The sequence below is a fragment of the Arabidopsis thaliana genome, chromosome 4 (genome assembly GCF_000001735.4).
Source record: "Arabidopsis thaliana chromosome 4, partial sequence".
NCBI lineage: Eukaryota > Viridiplantae > Streptophyta > Magnoliopsida > Brassicales > Brassicaceae > Arabidopsis > Arabidopsis thaliana.
In genome coordinates, this window is record NC_003075.7 from 6,639,929 (window position 1) to 6,661,196 (window position 21,268).

The 21,268-nt window shown below is 37.3% G+C and overlaps 5 protein-coding genes, 1 non-coding gene and 1 pseudogene across 9 annotated transcripts; 4 read left to right on the plus strand and 3 right to left on the minus strand.

The window, feature by feature from the left end:
- Window positions 1-617: 617 nt before the first annotated feature.
- On the minus strand, window positions 618-3,221 carry AT4G10790 (UBX domain-containing protein). The gene is made up of 4 exons (NM_117147.4): window positions 2,268-3,221; window positions 1,784-1,954; window positions 1,483-1,686; window positions 618-1,051 (listed from the first exon to the last, which is right to left on the minus strand). Exons 1-4 carry the CDS (start codon window positions 3,105-3,107, stop codon window positions 824-826), a joined length of 1,443 nt encoding a protein of 480 aa, NP_192817.1. The 5' UTR covers window positions 3,108-3,221; the 3' UTR covers window positions 618-823.
- Window positions 3,222-3,260: 39 nt separating this feature from the next.
- AT4G10800 (BTB/POZ domain protein) lies at window positions 3,261-5,602 on the plus strand. Of its 2 annotated transcripts, none has more exons than NM_001340686.1 (2): window positions 3,261-3,461; window positions 3,756-4,953. In NM_001340686.1, the coding sequence occupies exon 2, from the start codon at window positions 3,819-3,821 to the stop codon at window positions 4,599-4,601; it is 783 nt and encodes a 260-aa protein (NP_001328822.1). In that variant the 5' UTR covers window positions 3,261-3,461; window positions 3,756-3,818; the 3' UTR covers window positions 4,602-4,953. The 2 variants fall into 2 exon arrangements, with proteins under 2 accessions (NP_001328822.1, NP_192818.1); NM_117148.5 differs by having other exon boundaries at window positions 3,345-3,461; window positions 3,735-5,602.
- Window positions 5,603-5,624: 22 nt separating this feature from the next.
- Window positions 5,625-6,472, minus strand: AT4G10810 (uncharacterized protein). The gene has a single exon (NM_117149.3). It carries the CDS (start codon window positions 6,301-6,303, stop codon window positions 6,058-6,060), a length of 246 nt encoding a protein of 81 aa, NP_192819.1. The 5' UTR covers window positions 6,304-6,472; the 3' UTR covers window positions 5,625-6,057.
- Window positions 6,473-6,501: 29 nt separating this feature from the next.
- AT4G10815 lies at window positions 6,502-6,572 on the plus strand. Its single transcript has one exon. It is a non-coding gene; the product is annotated as a tRNA-Gly (tRNA).
- Window positions 6,573-8,080: 1,508 nt separating this feature from the next.
- On the minus strand, window positions 8,081-8,981 carry AT4G10820 (F-box family protein; the record flags this gene model as incomplete). Its single annotated transcript, NM_117150.1, has 2 exons — window positions 8,081-8,535; window positions 8,615-8,981. 2 exons carry the CDS (start codon window positions 8,979-8,981, stop codon window positions 8,081-8,083), a joined length of 822 nt encoding a protein of 273 aa, NP_192820.1.
- Window positions 8,982-10,795: 1,814 nt separating this feature from the next.
- On the plus strand, window positions 10,796-14,784 carry AT4G10830 (annotated as a pseudogene; the record flags this gene model as incomplete). Its single annotated transcript has 1 exon — window positions 10,796-14,784.
- A 1,661-nt stretch (window positions 14,785-16,445) lies between these two features.
- On the plus strand, window positions 16,446-19,337 carry KLCR1 (Tetratricopeptide repeat (TPR)-like superfamily protein). 2 transcript variants are annotated; one of them, NM_117152.5, is made up of 4 exons: window positions 16,446-17,371; window positions 17,479-18,092; window positions 18,479-18,770; window positions 18,868-19,337. In NM_117152.5, the coding sequence occupies exons 1-4, from the start codon at window positions 16,686-16,688 to the stop codon at window positions 19,103-19,105; spliced, it is 1,830 nt and encodes a 609-aa protein (NP_192822.1). In that variant the 5' UTR covers window positions 16,446-16,685; the 3' UTR covers window positions 19,106-19,337. The 2 variants fall into 2 exon arrangements, with proteins under 2 accessions (NP_192822.1, NP_974530.1); NM_202801.1 differs by having other exon boundaries at window positions 16,588-17,371; window positions 18,479-19,328.
- Window positions 19,338-21,268: the final 1,931 nt, after the last annotated feature.

A 21,268-nucleotide genomic window follows, 5' to 3' on the forward strand; every position in this document is an offset into this window, starting at 1 on the left:
CCCTTGTCCCTCATATATACTACGCATGAAGATGAAGTCTCTTTCCAACTTTCCGCACATAAGACTTTAATCGATTTAGCTTCCTTGTCTTCACTCTCACGCTTACACGTATCTTGGGTTTAGATGAAACCTTTTAACCCATTTAACAGACTCTCCCACAGTTGGAGAGCTTGGTATAAGGACACATTGCTTCAGCGGTTTACGATTATATGCTGACTAATCGAAGTTAAATTTCTACAATAAAAACCTAACAAACAATCAGGCTTATCTATCTTCTTACTTTGAGACTGAAGCAGCGATGCCGGAAACGAAGAAAGGGCGAGCTGGAATACGTCAGAGCACTGGTGTCGCATTGGAAGACCATCGCCGGAGAGATTGTGCAGATTTTGGGTTGTAGGTTTCTCTTATAATTGAAATTATTAGCAAGCTCTTTTCAACTGACTACATTCAAAATTCACCCTTATTCTAAAACGTTTCGGAATTCCAATACAAACTAAGGTCTTATTACTCTTTCTTGCTTTTGCAGAGTTTGTTGTAGTTTGTGAAAAGGGTTTGTTCTTCCTAATATGTGCTTTTGTAATCTTTAACAAATACACACATCTAGTATGTATGAATGTGAGGAAGTACCATTGGAAACCTCATGTTTTTAAAGAAATAAACATATAAACATGTGACGCAACTTCTGAATATATGTGTACGTATATTATATATGTAATATCTCGTCCAATGTATCATTGAAGCAACAAACTATATATTTCAAATAGAGAAAAAACTGAAAATTAACGAGGGGCTAAAGGAGAAAGAAACAGAAGAATCAGCAATTTTAGTTGATCTCGATGAAGAGACTTGCCTGAGGATGCAAACCTGCGTCTTTCAGTGACATTGACTCTTTGTCTCTCCCATACACTGTCCTTGGGAAGTTTGTGATTAAGCTGTACTCTTCTGTATCTAAGAGTCCAAGTGAATCCACGTAGTCATACAATGTCTGGATCTTGGTTTCGCTCTTAAACATCCTCCCTTTTCTTTCTCCATTCGGGAACCGAACTAACACCTACATTGCAGGCCAAACCAAACGGTTCAGAAATAGAATAAATCAGACCATTAACAAACATTCTCATAAACCCAAGTCAAAATAACGCAAATTTTCCGACGTTTGATCAATGAGAATCAACCATAGAATCAAATCATCAAAGAGGCCCTAAGATTTGGGAACCCGTACTTAAATCTACGTTTGAGGGTAGATAAACGGTTCACGGATACGGACTACCATAAAACAGACCGTCCCAAGTCGAAAGGTAAATTTTCAGACGTTTGATCAAAGAGTATCAATTATAGAACCTAAACTTTCAAGAGGCACCAAGTTTAGTATCTCTCATAAATGAATATCAATAAAGATAATTAATGTTCTTTGCAATTGCATAGGCTACGAAACTGTGTGAGAAAAGATAAGTAATAAATGGCTAAGGAAGAAGGCGAACTTACTTGTGTAACATCAGGGCCTTTCTCAGGTTCTTCTCCAAGAGCAAGAGCTTTCTCTTGTCTCATTCGCACTCTAGCAGCTTGTCTCTCTTCAGCTTCACGCGCTGCTCTCTCCCGAGCCTCTTCTTCTTCTTTGAGTTTCCTCTCTGCCTCAGCAGCTTCTCTCTCTAAACGCTCTTTCTCCTCCTGTCTCTGTTGCTCCCTTGCCTAATCAGCAGAACAAATGACGCCACAAATTTAGACAGTAGACTAATCATAAAGTCTTGTCAATTCTGAACAGGCCTACAAAGAACAGAAAACATACTTGATCGGCTTCAAGAGCAGCACGGTAAGCAGCATCTTGTTCCTCTCTCAGACGCAGATTGGTTCTTCTTTCCTCCGCCTCAACCCTAGCAGTTACCAAAGTAGGTGAGCTATCTTCTACAATTCTCTGGAGTATGGCAAGCATCTCTTCCGGAGATTTTGGTCCCTCGACCTGTCACAAACAAACAGAACAAAGAACGATAAACTTAAGAACTACGTCTCCTGCCACACAACACACTACTAAACTCACAAAAGCTGGATCAGAACTTTACACCAAATGTATGAAATGACGGCTCACAGATGAAAGCAGAATCAAACAACTATCCTTTCCCCCTTTACTACTAACCACTTCAACAACAAGGTAGTAGAATGGATTCAGTTCCAATGCAGTTCCCTAAGAGGACTAACAATTTAATTACCGGATTCATAACCAAGTCTACCTAAAGTTGATAAATTGCCTCTCGAATCTAAGACTGTATCTTTACCTGCTGAAGAAGAGCAATTCTCTGGTTAGCAGCAGGCATAACCACAGCGCAAAACGGGAACCTCGATGCCTTCAAGCTATTACTCATCTTAAACCCTTCACTAGATCGAATACTACCTCCCCAAGAAACAAAATTCTCATTAACAAACGCTACAACGGCTTCATTACAAAGCGTTCCACCACAAAACACAGGTGTATCAGGATGATCCGGAGAATGCAAGTAAACAAACAAGAGCTTAAACGAACTCCTAGATCGCTGAAGCGCATCCATAAATCCTTCCACAACAAAATCAATCTTAAAAGCATTATTACTCCCATAATCTCTATCAAACAAAGCAACAAACTCCATCGCTTCACCAACAGCAGAAGAAACCGAAACAAGCCGAGCCGATTCCGAACCACCACCTCTCCCTGATCTAAACCCTAACATACCAAGAGAATACGATAAAACACCACCAGCGGCCCAAATACCTAACCCGATCGCTCCAGAAACTAACCCTAAGCTACCAGAAACAATCGAAATCGGTAAAGTAATAATCCTCCACGCAACTCCTGGACCTCGATTTCCTCCTCCATCATCACGCATAACAAGCTCTGTATCGTCAACGATCCCGCGAGGTGGATAATCAGGAGTCACGGTGGCGTTATTGTGATCGTGATCGCGATTGTTACCACCACCATCGACGGCGGAAGACGAAGCGTCTTGATCAGAAGATGTGAATGAAGAGATTGCTAGTTCTAGGTCCCAACCATGAGCTTGAAGGATCTCAGTACACAAATCAGCATCTTCGAGACCTGTAATCGCTTGGAAGTAACCTAATTTGTCAACAGTATCAACCATTTTCAGAAAACCCTAATTCGATTTTCCCACGCTTTTGGATCTTCTCTTCTCTTCTCTCACTCTTATCTCTCTAGAGAATCTAGAAAACTGTGTTCTTTAGTAAAATGGTTTGATCTATTCAATGACAATGACGATGGCCTTGACTTAAATTACCGTAATATCCTTCAGTTATACGACGTCGTTTTATTATCAACCAAATTCGATTCGGTTTAGTTAAACCAAATCAGCGTGTGAAGATCCCCATTGGATTGCTAAAGTTTCAATCTTTCTTCTTCACTCTTCATTCAAAGCAATGTTGTTTATTATCATCCTCCATTGTTGTTTAACTTAAAGGAAGAAAATTTTGGGGAAAAAGTAAGTATTTTTCTCTGTTTTGTTTGTTTTGTTAATTACTCTGTAAAATGTGATTAGATTGACGAAAACAGAGCTATGAAATGCTAATTAGGGTTCTTGAAATCGATGAACGTAAGGAAATTTCAGTTACAAATTTGGTAATTGTGTTCTTATTGGTTTGTTGTTTATGTAGTTAGAGTTGTTGATTATAGAAAAGTTTTAAGTCTTTTGATTGGATTTAGGATTTATTGATAATCTACTTAAAATATGTTTCTTGATTTGATGAATTCGCAGTTAAAACATCGAAAAATGCAGGACGATGTCATTGATGTATCCCTCAATACAAAGAATGTCTTCTTGTCAGCTCTTCATTTCGCCATGTCCATTGATACACTAAAGAACTCTCCTGAGCTTGTTGATGAGCTGAAAACATCAGCTCAAGAACAAGTGGAGTTTATGTTATCTGAAGACGAAGAGGTACGGTTACTGATTTCCGAAGAGGAAGTGAAATCCGTTGTGAGATTAGGTATCTCAAATGTTATATCGATGTTATTGGATAGATTATCATCATTGCTTGTGATTCTTCCTGAATGTACTGAGTTTAGTGTTCTTAAGACATTATATGATATTGAGTGGTTGTGTAAAGTATTGCCAAGGATGGAGTTGATGAAAGATCTTGTCGTTAAGTGGACCGATGCATCGAGTGAGATTCTTGTGATTGCTCAGAAGTGTGAGTTGGATTCTAGGATATTGGGTGTGAAGGTTAAGCTAGTTGAGGTTACAGGGAAGATTTTAGAAGCGGTAGGTTATGGAATTGTGATTGTTCCTTCTAAAAGCAGGACTTGTCTTTTGAAGATATGGTTGCCTTTCATAAGGAGATTAAAGACTTTGGTTGATGCAGAGGGATGTGAGTATGAGTATAGAATGGATGAAGATCTTTGTGAATTTATAGAAGGATCTATGGTGTCTTTGGTTTTGACATTGCCTTCAAATGACCAAGCAGAAGTGTTTGGTGAATGGATGAGAGGTATTGGGTTGGAAGGTGTGAAGTTTCCGGATTTAAGTGAAGCGTTTGAGGTTTGGTGTTATAGAAGTAAGTCTGCAAAGAGAAGATTGGTGGAAAGATGTGATAGACTTGCAATTGTAAATCTTGACCATTGAATGGTGTATATCAGTTTCGAGATTCGGTAAACTTTAAATGAAGATGTAGCTAAGCAATTTGAAGTTCCAGGCTTTTCTTCTTCCTACAAGCTGGTCTGCTTATTTTCGAAGGTCGAATGAAGATGGATAATAGCTTTGTTCAATTCACAGTTCACTCACAATGCCTTAAGAGTGGACCCCAAGCGAGGTAACCCGATAATTTCAGGCGTATTTGCTGCTTCGTTGTAATGCTAGATTGTATTAGGAGTGACATAAAGCTTCTGATTCTTGTAACTTTGATCCTGATTAAATGATATAAATGGTGCGGTCTATGTTTAAGCTAATAAGTAAAAGGACCAAACTTTTGTTGATACGTTGACAACCCCATTGGTTGTGAATTGAGAAAGAGAAATCAGTTTGGCCTAAGAAGATTAAGCAATGTACAACTATTCTTCTTGCTTTGATTTGAACCGTAACAAAAGTATTATAATTTTCATACAAAAAGAGAAAAGTCATTCAACAATGCATGGACCCAATCAAGATTTCTTTGCGGCAGAAAAACATGGAAGCTGAATGAATAATTTGATACCTCTTTTCAAAAGCAAACACCTCCTTGCACATGTACTTTGTTGAGTACCCAAAAAGAGATAAATTATAAAACGCCATTTATCAGGTTTTATGGAAACCATCATGCCAAGTTTTTGGACACAAAACCACAAATTTCAGGAAGAAAGATTGAGAAAGGTCATTGGTAAACTAATATGACAAAATCAATACATAAACACACAACAGTTTCAGAAACTTTTGTTTTCCCCAACACCTATAGATGACATCATATCCCAAAATTGCAGCTTCACTAAAACTTGGCACATATAGAGATGGAGAAAAGGAGAGAAACAAAAACAAGAAGAAAAACCTAATGTAGTCCTCAGAGTCATTATTGTGCTTCAACATAGCAACTTCAAACTGCTTTAGCAATTGGAACGATGAGTGTAAAATCTCATTGCAACTCATCATTGGACTACTAAACAAAACTCTATCTATATCTGAACCAATCTACCTACAAAGCAAACTTGTTATCTTTGTATCCAAAATGAAGCCAGATCATGTGTTAAACATCAGTACATCACCAACAACCACAAGAGACCAATGATTATGAAAGATACAGAAGCAAACTTCTCTAAAGATGAATCACACACAAGATATTCCCAGAATCACATTCATCAACGCAGTTGAATCTTTCAACAGACTAACTATGTAAAAATCAAAATCCCAAAATCAAGCATATATATATAAATAAACTTCACAAATCACAAACCATATCGAATCAAACGCAGGTAATAATAGTCAGGTTTACACATAAACATTTGAAGAAACACCAAATCTGGCATGTACAATCAAAAGTTGATACAATTTCTAGATCACCAAAAATAAAAAGAAGGCGAAACCGAAGAAGGATTTACCGAACGAAGGGAATCTAAACGATGTCGTCTGGGTGAGGAGCGGCGGAGAGAGCAAGGGGACGGTTGTGAGATTCTTCGCCTTCATCGTCATCATCGGAGGTAGATAGGTTAACGCATGAGCAACGCTCGAGGGAGGCGAAGAAGGCGGAAATAACGGTGGTGCTGACCCAGCTCGCCGCTTGATCTAGCTTTTCCAGAGAAGCCGTGCTCAGATTTGAGGCCGTGGAAGCGGTGGAATTGATGCTGCTGCTGTTATCCATGGCTTCTCGATTTCGATTGGAAATCTCACAAGGTTGAGATCGTGTTTGGGGATTTTTTGCGGAGAGATTTTGAATCGAAGAGAAACGAATTTGGGGATTTTTTTTAGACGATGTGGCGATGCAGAAGAAAATATGTAATGTTTTGATTGAAATTTGTGGTTAAGATAAATCTAGTTATATGGAATGTTTAAACAAAAAGCGCATCTGGTGTAGTGGTATCATAGTACCCTCCCACGGTACTGACCAGGGTTCGATTCCCTGGATGCGCAAAACTTTTGTTTTACTTTTTCGTTTTATAATACTAATATTTTTTATTTCCGATATTTGTTTTGTTCTTTTGAGTTTTGAGGACTTGCGACCTTCTGTGGCAATGAGTGTCTCATTCTTCTCAGATCTTTTGTCCAAATACAAAGCTCTACACTTTGTTATAATATGATTATTAGATTTGAGAACTATTGATTGGATTCTTCGTATGTTATTTTTCTTATTGATTAAATCTAGCTTGACATCATGTAGATTTTGATCTTAATTTAAACTTATTCACCAAAAGTGTTTTTAGGTTGCTAGAGCGAGCATAGATGATCGTGTGTCTGTATCACATCGAAAGTTACTAATTAAGCTCAATGTGAACAAATCATCTTAATTATTAATGTGTGTTTGTTTTTTGAATTTAAACAAGAGTTTAGAATCTTTAAGTTATTATCCATAGACTCTCATCATTATTATTTTTTGAATTTAATGTTAAATTAGATTTTAAGAAAAAAAAACGTTTTTACAACTTGTGCAGTGATAGATTAAGCAACATTACGTTTAAATTTTTTTAGAGCTTTAGAGCTTGTTTAGTATGTTCCTCTTGTGCTAAACCAAAGTTGGAGTCTTTTGTCATATCTTCTATCTTCCTCAAATCTTATTGCCGAAAGTTGGTTTCGTATGTGAGCATCTATCCACTTGATTAGACGATTTGCTGGGTTGGGAGGATTATCATGCTTACGTCCATTACGCTCTCGCCAAATAGTATGTACGACCCGACTCATAATATTTTTGGGCCTTTGGCAAAATAAAATTAAAACTAAAACCTTTTAAGTAATTTTTTTAATATAAAAATGGGCTTTTTTCCTTTAAGAATCTTTTGAATTTTGTAATGGACCCATGACATTTGCGTAATAGTCTACCATGGATTAGAGACAGTCCTGTGTACGGATGCCTGCAGAACTAATCGAGCTAGGTAACCCTCCACACGGTCATTCCACTGAGCTGAAGCTTGGCTAAGAATAGTCAACCAGTCCGTTAAGAACCTCTACCCGTATATATTTTTGGCCATGGCCTCTCATCATTAGTCAAGAACAACCACAATTTCTTCGCACGTTTGGTTTCGCAAGCAACCATTTATGTCATATGGCTAGAGCGCGACAACAAATTTCACAATAGATTTGTCTTCAACCACGGACACACAACCTTCAAAAGACCGGATAAACTTATTAAGGCGACACAATCTTCGCAAGAAGGAAAACGAAGGCCTTCGTCGGTGACTTAATGCAAAATTTTTGTAAGGTTTTTTTTTTTGGCAAGCCAAGCCTTATTAGCTAGTTAAGTAAATTACGACCCTTCTTCATTTCTTAATATCACATTCATATAAAAAAAAAAACAAGAGACATGGAGAAACCATTGGGAAGCATTTCTTTGTTGGCAAATAGATCACATAGGCAAATAACATAAAATAACAAAAGGCAGAAAGAAGCAAATTAAGACGGGAGAAACCATCGAGCATCCTTTAGCTTTAAGTGCGAGAGACTTGGGAAGCGTGTGATTTTCTTTGTTTCAAGATTGAACACACAGATGTGTCGGACCCGACATGAAAAATCCTTTTCACAGTTATAGACACGGTCGTAACGGGTGAAATAGATGGTTCGATACCAAGGGGATGGTCAGCAGGCACAATGATACCTAAATCCAAACGAAAGGCCTCATCGCCTAAAGAATATACCTCAACAGACACATACGGTGTGTATAAAAGCTCATCCGGATTTGGATTAGGAACCTTCTTATAGAGGCGGAAGCCGATTCTAGACTCACAAACGATGCTCTCGACTAACAAAACCTCTCCTGATGTTGTAACAACAATATTTCTATGGCTAGAATACATCTTATCATCACTACTCGAATGAGAAGCTAGGTAACGTGGTGGTAATAGATCAGTGTTGGCTACAAATTCATTGTATGCCTCGTAACTCTCTGTGAATTACATCGATATATGTTGGAATGGTATGGTAATGATCTTCCCCGTTCTTGCAATAGGTTATATAGTTGGCACCTGTATCGAAAAACCACACAACAGTGTATTCTTCTTTATTCTCCTCATCTACCCACAAAAGACCTCTCAAATTAACCACATTCTGGTTTCTGTAACCAAAGCTAGGTCTAGTAAATTTCTCTTCGAAATCCTTATCTCCTATTCGCTTAAGAGTAAAAAGGCCTTCCACTGAGTCTAAAGGTGGGAGATTGATTCTCTTCTCGCTAAACAAATCTATGATATAGAGATTGGATTCAACATCTACCGTGAGGAACAAGTTACCTGAGTTTGCTAGGAAACGAGTCTTTGAAAAGTCTCTCTTTGTATTGTAAACTCTATTATCTTCTTCTGGATTGTATAGCACACAACCATCTTCTGGAAAAAGCATCAGCCACGCAGATTTCCTTTTCTTGTGCGACGTTTGTTTCGAGCTCAAGTACCAATTCGTACACACGATCTTAGCGCGGTGGAAATCAACAAAAAATCAAACGTTGGAACACAGATTTCAAGATATTAAGAGGGAGGTCCGACCATCGGCTAGAATTAGGAGTCTCCATGGAATTGATGAAGAAGTTTAGGAGGAGCAGAGCAAGGGTTGTAGCTTCCTCTAGTCTCTCTCTAATTGAAATCCCTACTTATTGAAAAAGAAGAAAGAAAAACAATGGGCCAAATTACAAGCCCAAGTAGTATGAAAAAAGAGAATAATGGGCCGAAATGTTAACTCACACCCAACAGTTGGGCCTATTTATGACGAAGGTGAAACGCAGATATTTTTTTTTTGTTTTTTTTTTTTTTTTGGTATTTATGTTATTGTATTGAAGATAAATTTGATATTTTTATTTTTAATATGTAGTATATGGCATAAATTCTCCTCTAGTAGACGAATCTTTTACCTTATCTCTTTGAATATATCTTAACAAATAATTAAATAAAATTTAAGAATATTAATTAGAGTGAGATATAGGAAAGTTTGCTCCTAATTTTGGTGACATGGAAAGAGTATCTTATCACATGATCTATGGATTGACACAACACAACCGAGCTGGTGTTTGGTTCTCTTTTCTATTATCTCCTAATTATTTTACGTTTAAAGTCTTAATTTATTTGTTGGTCCATCATTACCAAAATACCAAGTTGACATTTGTTTTTAAAGTTATTTCTCTATTAGCTGGCACGAGCCTATCTTCTCTGTCATTTCCACTTGGCAGTATCATAATGGGTGAAACAATTTGTGAGAAACGTCGAACTTTGTTTTTGACGGTGATTACCTACCACTGCAACTACTACTGTGTGAGTACAACGAAGGATGATGATGAAGCATGTCTCGACCAAACTAATATCCAATAGGAAAATGCTCTTATTCTCTTTATCTGTCTTCATTAAGTCATTTGTAAGTCTTTTTCCAAAATATTATAATTCTTTGTAATGTATTCGTATTTTTATGGATCAATATATTCATATTTATTACTTCTATGTTTTACAAATTATATCATTTAAGTTTTTTTTCCTTACAATAGTATCGTTTTATACTTTCATTGCAGTTTAAAAAAAAGAAAAATTTATTTTTATCTTTATAATTTTATTTTATTAATTATAAGAATTTTTTTTAATTAAGTGTATTTATAAAAGTTATAGTAAAAATTTACATAGTATTTTTTTTTTTGAAATATGTGAAAATAATACTTTTCATGAAACAAAGAGAGTATGTAACACTGAATTTACTAAAACTGAATAAAAACACTAAATAACATATTATATTAGTTAAAATTTAAGAAGTAATAAAATATTGAATTACTAAATTGATTATGGTATCGTGGTATTACAAAAAAAAAAAAAATTCCCGGGTTTAATCCATGTTTAGTGTGTAAGACTATTTTTTAAACCTACATTCTAACGGCAAGTTTAATCTACTTTATCACATAGATGTCTCTCTCGAAAGGCGATTCTCTGGGCGATTTTCGCCGTTCTAGTTTTCTCCATCGGAGATCTTTTCCGACCAGGATAGATCACGGTTTTGATGTCAAGATCTTCACTGGCGGTTTTAATCTGTCAAAAATCAATGATAGTTACTCTCTTCCCTCATTTTCGGGAAGTAACCACCAACTAAAACCGCCATGGCCTCTCCTATATAACCACCGTGTTCATCCGATTATGTTCTCTCTTTCTTTGTTCTATCAATTCGAGTTTAAACTACTATCAATCATGAGTGATTTCCTTCGAAAATCTGTTCAAGACCTTGATTTGGGTGTTGACGATGTCCCAATTGTTCTATCGCCGGAGTTTGTTTCCCAAGCGGCGTCAGTGAACCGGTTCTCTTTGATTGTTACAACGGTGAATCCGAGAAAGCAAAATCTGCGTGCTTTAATTGGCCAAATGCCAAGGGTTTGGGGTCTTGTTGATTCATGTGTTGGACGGATCGTTGGGAACGGAAGGGTTCAATTCAAGTTTCGTAATGAAGAGTCGATGAATCTGGTTCTTCAACGTGGTCCTTGGTCCTTCAATGACTGGATGTTGTCTGTTCACCGTTGGTTTCCAAACATCACGGAGGGTGAAATGAAGATAATACCATTTTGGGTTCAAATACAAGGTATCCCAATACTTTACTTGACTAATGCAATGGCTAGAGTAGTTGGAAGCAGACTAGGCTATGTTACGGATGTGGATTTTGATGAAAATGCAAATCAAATGGGTTTTGTGAGGGTCAAATTGGCATGGAACTTTGATGATCATCTCCGTTTCCAGAGGAACTTCCAATTCCAGGAAAATGAGAACACCATCATCAAGTTTCGATTTGAAAGGCTTCGAAATTTCTGTACCAAGTGTGGATCTCTCAAACATGATGTGAAGGAATGCAATTTGTCCTTTGAAGAGTATGTCCCTGTCAACGTGAATGATGACAACGATGATGACAATCATGATCAAGGACATGATGAAGATGATATGGCTGCAGAGGATTCCTTGCCTAGCATTGATCCTGCCTCTTTGATTCCGGGTTTACAAGGACACAACGCCGGTGCCACAAGTGTGAAGCAGGAGGGATCCTCAAGTTCTGTTCCATCTGACTTGGCGAGCGCTTTTGAGGACACAGAGTTGACTGCAGAGAGACTGCGATACCTCCATGCCAAACACGTTCGGGAAACATTGATGGATCATCAAAGGGAGGCTGGACTCCTAGAGGAAGTATCTGACAATGCTACAATAGGCTTTCCATTTGTTAAAAGGAAGCGAGTCAGTTTCGAAATGCTCTACAACCAGGCTGAAGCAGAAGAAGAGTCGGCTGTCTTAGGACATATTCGCAAGAGAGATAAGAAAGTGAGTCTTGGAGCATCTGTCTCTTCACCACTTTCAATGGACGGAGGCGCGGGGTCCCCGGTACCCCCACAGCCCCCATGAGGATCGGATCTTGGAACTGTCAGGGCATTGGGGTGCCGCTGACTCAATCGCAACTTAGTAATTTATGTAAAGTATTTAAGTTTGATGTTTTATTTCTGATTGAAACTTTAAACAAGTGTGAAGTTATTAGTAATTTAGCAAGTGTTTTAGGGTTTCCCAATGTAATAACTCAACCCCCACAAGGTCATAGTGGTGGTTTGGCCTTGTTGTGGAAGGATAGTGTGCGTTTGTCCAATCTTTATCAAGATGATCGCCATATCGATGTACATATCTCTATCAATAATATAAACTTCTATTTGTCTCGTGTGTATGGTCATCCATGTCAAAGTGAAAGACATAGCTTATGGACTCACTTTGAAAATTTATCAAAAACACGCAATGATCCATGGATTTTGATAGGAGATTTTAATGAGATTTTATCAAACAATGAAAAGATTGGGGGACCGCAGAGAGATGAGTGGACTTTTAGAGGTTTCAGAAATATGGTTAGCACTTGTGATTTAAAGGATATTCGTTCAATAGGAGACCGATTCTCATGGGTGGGGGAGCGTCACTCTCATACGGTGAAGTGTTGTTTAGATAGAGCGTTCATCAACTCTGAAGGAGCATTCTTATTCCCCTTTGCTGAGTTGGAATTTCTTGAGTTCACAGGATCTGATCACAAACCATTATTCCTATCTCTCGAAAAAACTGAAACAAGAAAGATGCGACCATTTCGTTTTGACAAACGACTTCTTGAGGTGCCACACTTCAAAACATATGTCAAAGCTGGTTGGAATAAGGCGATCAATGGTCAGAGAAAACACCTTCCGGATCAAGTAAGGACCTGCAGACAGGCGATGGCAAAGTTGAAACATAAATCTAATTTGAATTCCCGAATCCGGATAAACCAACTCCAAGCGGCTTTAGATAAAGCTATGTCAAGTGTTAATAGAACGGAGAGACGAACTATATCACATATACAGAGAGAGCTCACCGTTGCTTACCGTGATGAAGAGAGATATTGGCAACAAAAAAGTAGAAACCAATGGATGAAAGAAGGAGACCGCAACACAGAATTTTTTCATGCTTGTACCAAAACAAGATTTTCTGTGAATCGTTTAGTGACAATTAAGGATGAGGAGGGAATGATTTATCGGGGTGACAAAGAGATAGGGGTTCATGCTCAGGAGTTCTTTACAAAGGTTTATGAGAGCAATGGTCGTCCTGTTTCAATCATTGATTTTGCGGGTTTCAAACCTATAGTGACAGAGCAAATAAATGACGATCTCACAAAGGACTTAAGTGATTTGGAAATTTATAACGCCATTTGTCATATAGGAGATGACAAAGCACCGGGTCCTGATGGTCTAACAGCTCGTTTCTATAAGTCTTGTTGGGAGATTGTTGGTCCGGATGTGATAAAAGAGGTTAAAATTTTTTTCAGGACATCATACATGAAACAATCAATAAATCACACAAATATATGTATGATACCTAAAATTACAAACCCTGAAACACTTTCTGACTATCGCCCCATTGCATTATGTAATGTTCTCTACAAGATTATTTCTAAATGTCTTGTAGAACGACTAAAAGGCCATCTAGATGCAATTGTTTCAGACTCTCAGGCTGCCTTTATCCCGGGAAGGTTAGTTAATGATAACGTTATGATCGCACACGAAATGATGCACTCTCTGAAAACAAGGAAACGAGTCTCTCAATCCTATATGGCGGTTAAGACAGATGTGAGTAAGGCGTATGATAGAGTGGAGTGGAATTTTTTGGAGACAACGATGAGACTATTTGGTTTCAGCGAGACATGGATCAAATGGATAATGGGAGCAGTGAAATCAGTCAACTACTCAGTTTTAGTGAATGGCATACCTCATGGCACAATTCAACCACAACGTGGAATAAGACAAGGAGATCCCTTATCTCCATATCTCTTCATTCTATGTGCTGATATACTCAACCATCTTATTAAAAACAGAGTAGCGGAAGGGGATATTCGAGGTATCCGAATTGGTAATGGTGTTCCTGGTGTTACTCATCTACAATTTGCGGATGACTCTCTTTTTTTCTGCCAATCTAATGTCCGAAACTGCCAAGCTTTAAAGGATGTCTTTGATGTTTATGAGTACTATTCGGGCCAAAAAATTAATATGTCCAAATCAATGATAACGTTTGGTTCACGAGTACATGGCACCACTCAAAATCGTCTCAAAAACATTCTTGGTATACAAAGTCATGGTGGAGGTGGGAAATATCTTGGGCTCCCGGAGCAATTTGGGCGGAAAAAACGAGACATGTTCAACTATATCATTGAAAGAGTAAAGAAACGAACATCCAGTTGGAGTGCGAAATATTTATCACCGGCAGGAAAAGAAATTATGTTAAAATCAGTGGCGATGTCGATGCCGGTGTATGCAATGTCTTGCTTCAAATTACCATTGAATATCGTTTCGGAGATTGAAGCTCTTTTAATGAATTTCTGGTGGGAAAAGAATGCAAAAAAAAGAGAAATACCATGGATAGCTTGGAAGAGATTACAATACTCGAAAAAGGAAGGTGGTTTAGGGTTTAGAGATTTGGCTAAATTCAATGACGCTTTACTTGCAAAACAAGTATGGCGGATGATTAACAACCCAAATTCTTTATTTGCCCGAATAATGAAAGCAAGATACTTTAGAGAAGACTCTATTCTGGACGCTAAAAGGCAGAGATATCAATCTTACGGATGGACTTCTATGCTTGCGGGTTTAGATGTAATTAAAAAAGGAAGCAGATTCATTGTCGGAGATGGCAAAACCGTTTGAATCAGTCAAGATAATTTTATTGCATCGCACCCTCCACGACCTCTCAACGTCGTCACTCCTACGTTGGATATCACGGTGGATACGTTAATCTCAACTCAGGGTTCGTATAGGTATTGGAACGCACATCTCATTTCTCAGCTTGTTAGTCCCGACGACCACCGTTTTGTTATGAACCATCATCTTTCCAGGATTGTGCATCAAGATAAGCTAGTTTGGAACTACTCTTCTTCTGGGGATTATACAGTTAAGTCCGGGTACTGGTTTCTCTTTAATGACCCAACGAATATTTAGGTTAGACCAGTGGTGCCTCATGGTTCAGTGGAAATTAAGAACAAGCTTTGGAAACTCCCTATTATTCCAAAAATCAAGTACATGCTTTGGCGTACAATCTCAAAAGCATTACCAACACGCTCGCGACTTCTCACTCGAGGAATGGACATCGATCCACACTGCCCCAGATGCCCAACTGAAGAAGAGACGATAAACCATGTTTTATTTACGTGTCCTTATGCTGCGTCAATTTGGGGTCTATCAAACTTCCCTTGGTTACCGGGTCATACTTTCTCTCAAGACACAGAGGAGAATATTTCTTTCCTTATCAATTCTTTTTCAAACAATACTCTGAATACAGAGCAAAGGTTGGCCCCATTTTGGCTCATATGGAGATTATGGAAAGCACGCAATAATCTTGTGTTTAATAAGTTCAGTGAAAGTTGCTCAAGGGTTGTGACACAAACTGAAGCAGAAGTCAATGAATGGTTACAAAGTGTGAACCGAAGAGAGGACGCTTCCGTTTTAACACGATCATCACACAGGGCAAACGTGCGGTGGAAGAAACCGGTCTTTCCTTTAGTAAAGTGCAACTTCGATGCGGGTTTCACGGGTAATAATACTCAGAGTACGGGAGGGTGGATCATACGTGATCATGCAGGATTAGCGAAGGCTTGGGGATCATCAATAGTCTAAAATGGTACCACTGCTTTGGAAGCTGAGACAAAAGCGTTATTAATCGCAATGCAACAAGCATGGGTACGAGGGTATAAGTGTGTTCAGTTCGAAGGTGATTGTGAGATCCTTATCAAGGCAATTAATGGTGCAATTTCTAGATGTGAAATAACCAGTCTTCTCCGAGATGTGGATTTTTGGGCATCAAGATTTTCTACTGTGGTTTTCACTTTCACAAATAGACTCTGTAATAATACTGCTCACCTCTTAGCTTCTCCACTTTATTCGTGTTACAAGTTTCAATCGAATTCTGGTTATCAGCCACTTTGGCTCAAAAACTCTCTTTGTAAAGATTTACTCATATAAATAAATTCTGTTTGTTGGAAAAAAAGAAAAAAAAAAAACCTACATTCTAAATACTGAAACCATAAACCATATGGTAAAAAGTGGATAAATGCTCAACTATCTCCATTTCAATATACACATCATAAAAAAGATTTATATTCAATTTATTGTAAAATGAAAACTTAGATTGCATTACTTTTTTTAACTCTCTTCTCTAATTTAATTTACTATCTAAATTTGTGAGTTCATAAAATTTTAGATTGAGAACAATTCATCAGAAATTCTGATTCAGAACAGTACAAATCTTGTCATGCAAACTTATCTATCTTGTAAAATCTATCTATCACTTGTCGTCACTAAGTACAAAATCTATTTTAGTTTGTTTTTTTTGTGTGTAAGAAAAGTTTTTTTATTTAATAATCTATCACCAATATTTTCCAACACAACATGACCGTTATCTCCTCCAATCTAAAACTTAATTACGAAACTACCCTTACCTCTTTCACTGACTGACTCGTCTCCTTCTCCACTTGGATCTCAAAAGTCCGATCCAAAACCAAATCCGCCATAACTCTCTCTCTCTCTCCCACTTCCCACAGAGAGACACATTCATGCCAGCAATGCCAGGTCTCGTCTCAGTCAAAACTCCTTCCGATACACCGCCGCTACGTGTAGCCGTACCAGACACGCAACCTCTCTCAAACCCGCCGCGAACTCCGATGAAGAAAACCCCTTCCTCTACACCATCTCGATCCAAACCATCACCAAATAGATCCACCGGCAAAAAAGATTCCCCAACCGTATCCTCCTCCACCGCAGCCGTAATCGACGTCGACGATCCATCTCTAGATAATCCAGATCTCGGTCCTTTCCTTCTAAAATTAGCTCGTGACGCTATTGCTTCTGGTGAAGGTCCTAACAAAGCATTAGATTACGCGATCCGAGCAACTAAGTCCTTTGAGAGATGTTGCGCCGCCGTTGCTCCGCCTATTCCCGGTGGTAGCGATGGTGGACCTGTTCTTGATCTCGCTATGAGCCTTCATGTTCTCGCTGCTATTTACTGTAGTCTCGGCCGATTTGATGAAGCTGTACCACCTCTTGAACGAGCTATTCAAGTCCCTGATCCGACTCGTGGCCCTGACCACTCTCTCGCTGCGTTTTCTGGTCATATGCAACTTGGTGATACGTTGTCTATGCTTGGTCAGATTGATAGATCTATTGCTTGTTATGAAGAAGGTCTTAAGATCCAGATCCAGACTTTGGGTGATACTGATCCACGAGTTGGTGAAACTTGCAGGTTCTCTTAACTAAGCATTTAATGGTTAATTAAACTCTTAGATTACGTTTGCTAAAAGTTACTATATAGGTTAGATCTAAGTTTCTGAAGTCTCTGATAATTTTCAGGTACTTAGCAGAAGCATATGTTCAAGCAATGCAGTTCAATAAAGCGGAAGAGTTATGCAAGAAGACTCTAGAGATTCACCGAGCGCATAGTGAACCTGCTTCACTGGAGGAAGCAGCTGATAGGAGATTGATGGCAATTATCTGCGAGGCTAAAGGAGATTATGAAAACGCTCTTGAGCATCTTGTTCTTGCTAGTATGGCTATGATTGCGAGTGGACAAGAATCTGAGGTTGCATCGATTGATGTTAGTATTGGGAATATTTACATGTCGCTGTGCCGGTTTGATGAAGCTGTGTTTTCATATCAGAAGGCTCTTACTGTGTTTAAGGCTTCTAAAGGAGAGACTCATCCGACGGTTGCGTCAGTGTTTGTTAGATTGGCTGAGCTTTACCATAGAACAGGGAAACTTCGTGAGTCTAAGTCTTACTGTGAGAATGCGTTGAGGATATACAATAAGCCGGTGCCTGGGACAACTGTGGAGGAGATTGCTGGTGGATTAACTGAGATTTCTGCTATTTATGAGTCTGTAGATGAACCTGAGGAAGCATTGAAGCTACTTCAGAAGTCTATGAAATTGCTTGAGGATAAGCCAGGACAGCAGAGCGCCATTGCAGGTAAATTTTTTGTCCATACCATGAATGTTCCTTTAGCTGGATTGCTATGCAGTGTATTGAAATTGTGCGATTTTGGTCTCGAATTGTATGTAAAGTACTGATTTTTGTATTGTTAATCATGTAAGGAAAAGTCGCTTATAGTAACTTTACTCGTTTTGCTGCTCTGAATCTACCGGTTTTAGAGTTAGCCAATACGCTAATTTGTAATTGTGTGTTAGTGATATTGTCGAAGAATTCTAGAAATAAGAGATCTAATTACTTATCTGAGGTATTTTTAGGGAAGTAGATTGTGATCGTACAAGAATTCGAGTCTTTAGCATGACATTGTCAATCTTCTCGTCAAGCTTCCTTTACATCTGTTTTGCTTTGTATGTAAATATTTGCAGGGTTAGAGGCACGGATGGGAGTTATGTATTACACAGTGGGGAGGTACGAGGACGCAAGAAACGCGTTTGAGAGCGCTGTGACAAAGCTACGGGCAGCAGGTGAGAAATCTGCCTTCTTCGGTGTTGTATTAAACCAGATGGGACTAGCCTGCGTTCAGCTTTTCAAGATTGATGAAGCGGGTGAGCTGTTTGAAGAAGCAAGAGGTATTCTTGAACAAGAACGTGGACCGTGCGATCAGGACACTCTCGGTGTTTATAGCAATCTAGCTGCTACCTATGACGCTATGGGAAGGTAAAGTCCTAAAGAAAACTATCTGACTATGTAATTAGATCAGACATCCTTAATGAAACATTAAAGTCTTTCTTCGTGATGGCTATGTAATTTGCAGGATAGAGGATGCGATTGAGATATTAGAGCAGGTTCTGAAGCTGAGAGAGGAAAAGCTCGGGACTGCGAATCCGGATTTTGAAGACGAGAAGAAACGTTTGGCCGAGCTTTTGAAGGAAGCTGGGCGGTCGCGGAACTACAAAGCCAAGTCGCTCCAGAATCTGATTGATCCAAATGCAAGACCTCCGAAGAAAGAGTCTTCTGCTAAGAAATGGCCCAGCCTCGGTTTCAAGTTCTGAGGAAAAAATTATCATATAAAATAAATCATCCACATATATATTCAATATTTTATTTTATTGTTATTGTTATATTTTTTATCTGATCTATTTTCTGTATCATAATCTGAGGTTGATGAATTAATTTCATGTATAGTGTTTTTATTTGAGTTTGGTGAAATACTGCCAAGATGGTGAGCTGTTTGTTTGAGTTTGAAATTTCTTTAATTCAATCACTTTTTTCTTCTTCTGATAATTATATTTTCTCGTGAATGTTTGTTCTACGTGATATTTTGTACAAATATGAAGTAAAATACTAAAATGTGATAAAATCTATCACTAAATGCATTTTGAAAACTATTTATTGGATGTATCCTTTAATATTTTGTGCATTCATGTCTTGTCTTTTTATCGTAAACAGTTGTATCTGTTAAAATATTGGGGGTATTTTTTTACAATCGTGTCTTTTCATCGAAAACAGTTGTGTCTGTTAAAATATTGATGGTTACTTTATTACATTCGTATTTTTTTAATCATAAACAGTTGTGTCTGTTAAAATATTGATGGTTACTTTATTACATTCGTATTTTTTCATCATAAACAGTTGTGTCTGTTAAAATATTGACGATTATTTTTTTTACAACCGTGTCTTTTCATCATAAACAGTTGTGTCTATTAAAATATTAACAGTTACTTTCTACATTCGTGTCTTTTCATCATAAATAGTTGTCTGTTAAAAGATTGACGGTTACTTTTTTTACATTCGTATATTTTTATCGTAACTTTTGGTTAACATTGAAAGTTATTTTTTTCGTTAATGTCTTTTTATCGCAACTTCTCGTAAAACTGATTTTCATCGTAAACAGTTGTGTTTGTTAAAATATTGACGGTTACTTTTTTTTCATTCATATCTTTTTATCGTAAACAGTTGTGTCGATTAGAATATTTACGGTTTTTTTTTTTTTACATTCGTGTCTTTTTATCTTTATTTTTGGTTAATATTGACGGTCCTTTTTTTCATTAGTGTCTTTTTATCGCAACTTTTCGTAAAATTGTATTTTTATCGTAAATTGTGTCTGTTAAAATATCGATGGTTATTTTTTTACATTCGTGTCTTTTCATCATAACTTTTTGAAATATAGTTAATTTTTCTATTAGCGTCTTTTTATCACAGTAAAAATATTTAGGGTTATTTTTCAATTGTTGTTTCTCTTTATTGCAACTTTTCGTTATAATATTGATAATTATATTTTTTGTTTGTGTCTGTTCATAGCATCTTTCCTGACGAATAGTTGTCTACTTAAATGTTTGTAATTGTTGAACTGTATCTATTCGTCATTCTTCTTAAGTAATTTCTAAATATTTGATCTTTACCATAAATTATTTGCTTTATGATGAATCTAAAAAATTGTCTTTGCATTTCTGAACGGTTGTATTTTATTATCGCAACATTTGGTTAAAATGCTGACGGTTATTTATGTGTTCATGTCTTTTTATCGTAACTTTCTGCTAACATTGACGATTATTTTTTTTGTTAGTATATTTTTATCGCAACTTTTCGTTTGTATCAGTCATTTTAATATTGATGGTTAGTTTTCGGTTGGGACAACTACTTTTTTTGTTTGTGTCTTTTTATCATAAATTTCTATTTACATTGACGGTTATTTTTTCGTTTGTGTCTTTTTATCGTAACTTCGTAAAACAATTGACTTTTATTTTTTCTTGGTTGTATCTCTTTATTGCAATTTTCCGCTATAATATTGATGGTTGTTTTTTGGTTGTGTCTCATTTATCGCAACTTTCCGTTTAAATATTGACGGTTATTTTTTTATTTGTATCTTTTCATTGTAACTTTCCGCTAATATTGATAGTGTTTTTTTCGTAACTTTTTCTTAGTGCCTTTTCATTGTAACTTTTCGTTAACATTGACTGTTATTTTTTCGTTAATATTTTTTTATTGCAAACTTTTATAAAAATATCTACATATACATTTTTGCAACCATTTTGTGAAATAAATCCTCAAGTTGAGACTTATTTACAGTGGCTGCCACTAGCATTTAATAATTGTTTTTGATAATTAGAAAGTAAATCTTGGAATTAAATATTTGACATTTAACTATCTTCCCAAAATCTCTATACATTAACTACACGATTAGTTACTAAAATAAAACTTCCAAAATATTTAAC

What these genes read in the sequence shown, in the direction of transcription:
- AT4G10790 (NM_117147.4), bottom strand. Translation starts at nt 3,107, where the DNA reads ATGGTTGATACTGTTGACAAATTAGGTTACTTCCAAGCGATTACAGGT. An exon ending in CTGCTCTTGAAGCCGATCAA is followed by an intron (nt 1,687 to 1,783) that starts GTATGTTTTCTG and finishes TCTGCTGATTAG; the next exon opens with GCAAGGGAGCAACAGAGACA. An exon ending in AAGGCCCTGATGTTACACAA is followed by an intron (nt 1,052 to 1,482) that starts GTAAGTTCGCCT and finishes CCTGCAATGTAG; the next exon opens with GTGTTAGTTCGGTTCCCGAA.
- AT4G10810 (NM_117149.3), bottom strand. Translation starts at nt 6,303, where the DNA reads ATGGATAACAGCAGCAGCATCAATTCCACCGCTTCCACGGCCTCAAAT.
- KLCR1 (NM_117152.5), top strand. Translation starts at nt 16,686, where the DNA reads ATGCCAGCAATGCCAGGTCTCGTCTCAGTCAAAACTCCTTCCGATACA. An exon ending in ACAGCAGAGCGCCATTGCAG is followed by an intron (nt 18,093 to 18,478) that starts GTAAATTTTTTG and finishes AAATATTTGCAG; the next exon opens with GGTTAGAGGCACGGATGGGA. An exon ending in ACCTATGACGCTATGGGAAG is followed by an intron (nt 18,771 to 18,867) that starts GTAAAGTCCTAA and finishes TGTAATTTGCAG; the next exon opens with GATAGAGGATGCGATTGAGA.
- AT4G10800 (NM_117148.5), top strand. Translation starts at nt 3,750, where the DNA reads ATGCAGGACGATGTCATTGATGTATCCCTCAATACAAAGAATGTCTTC.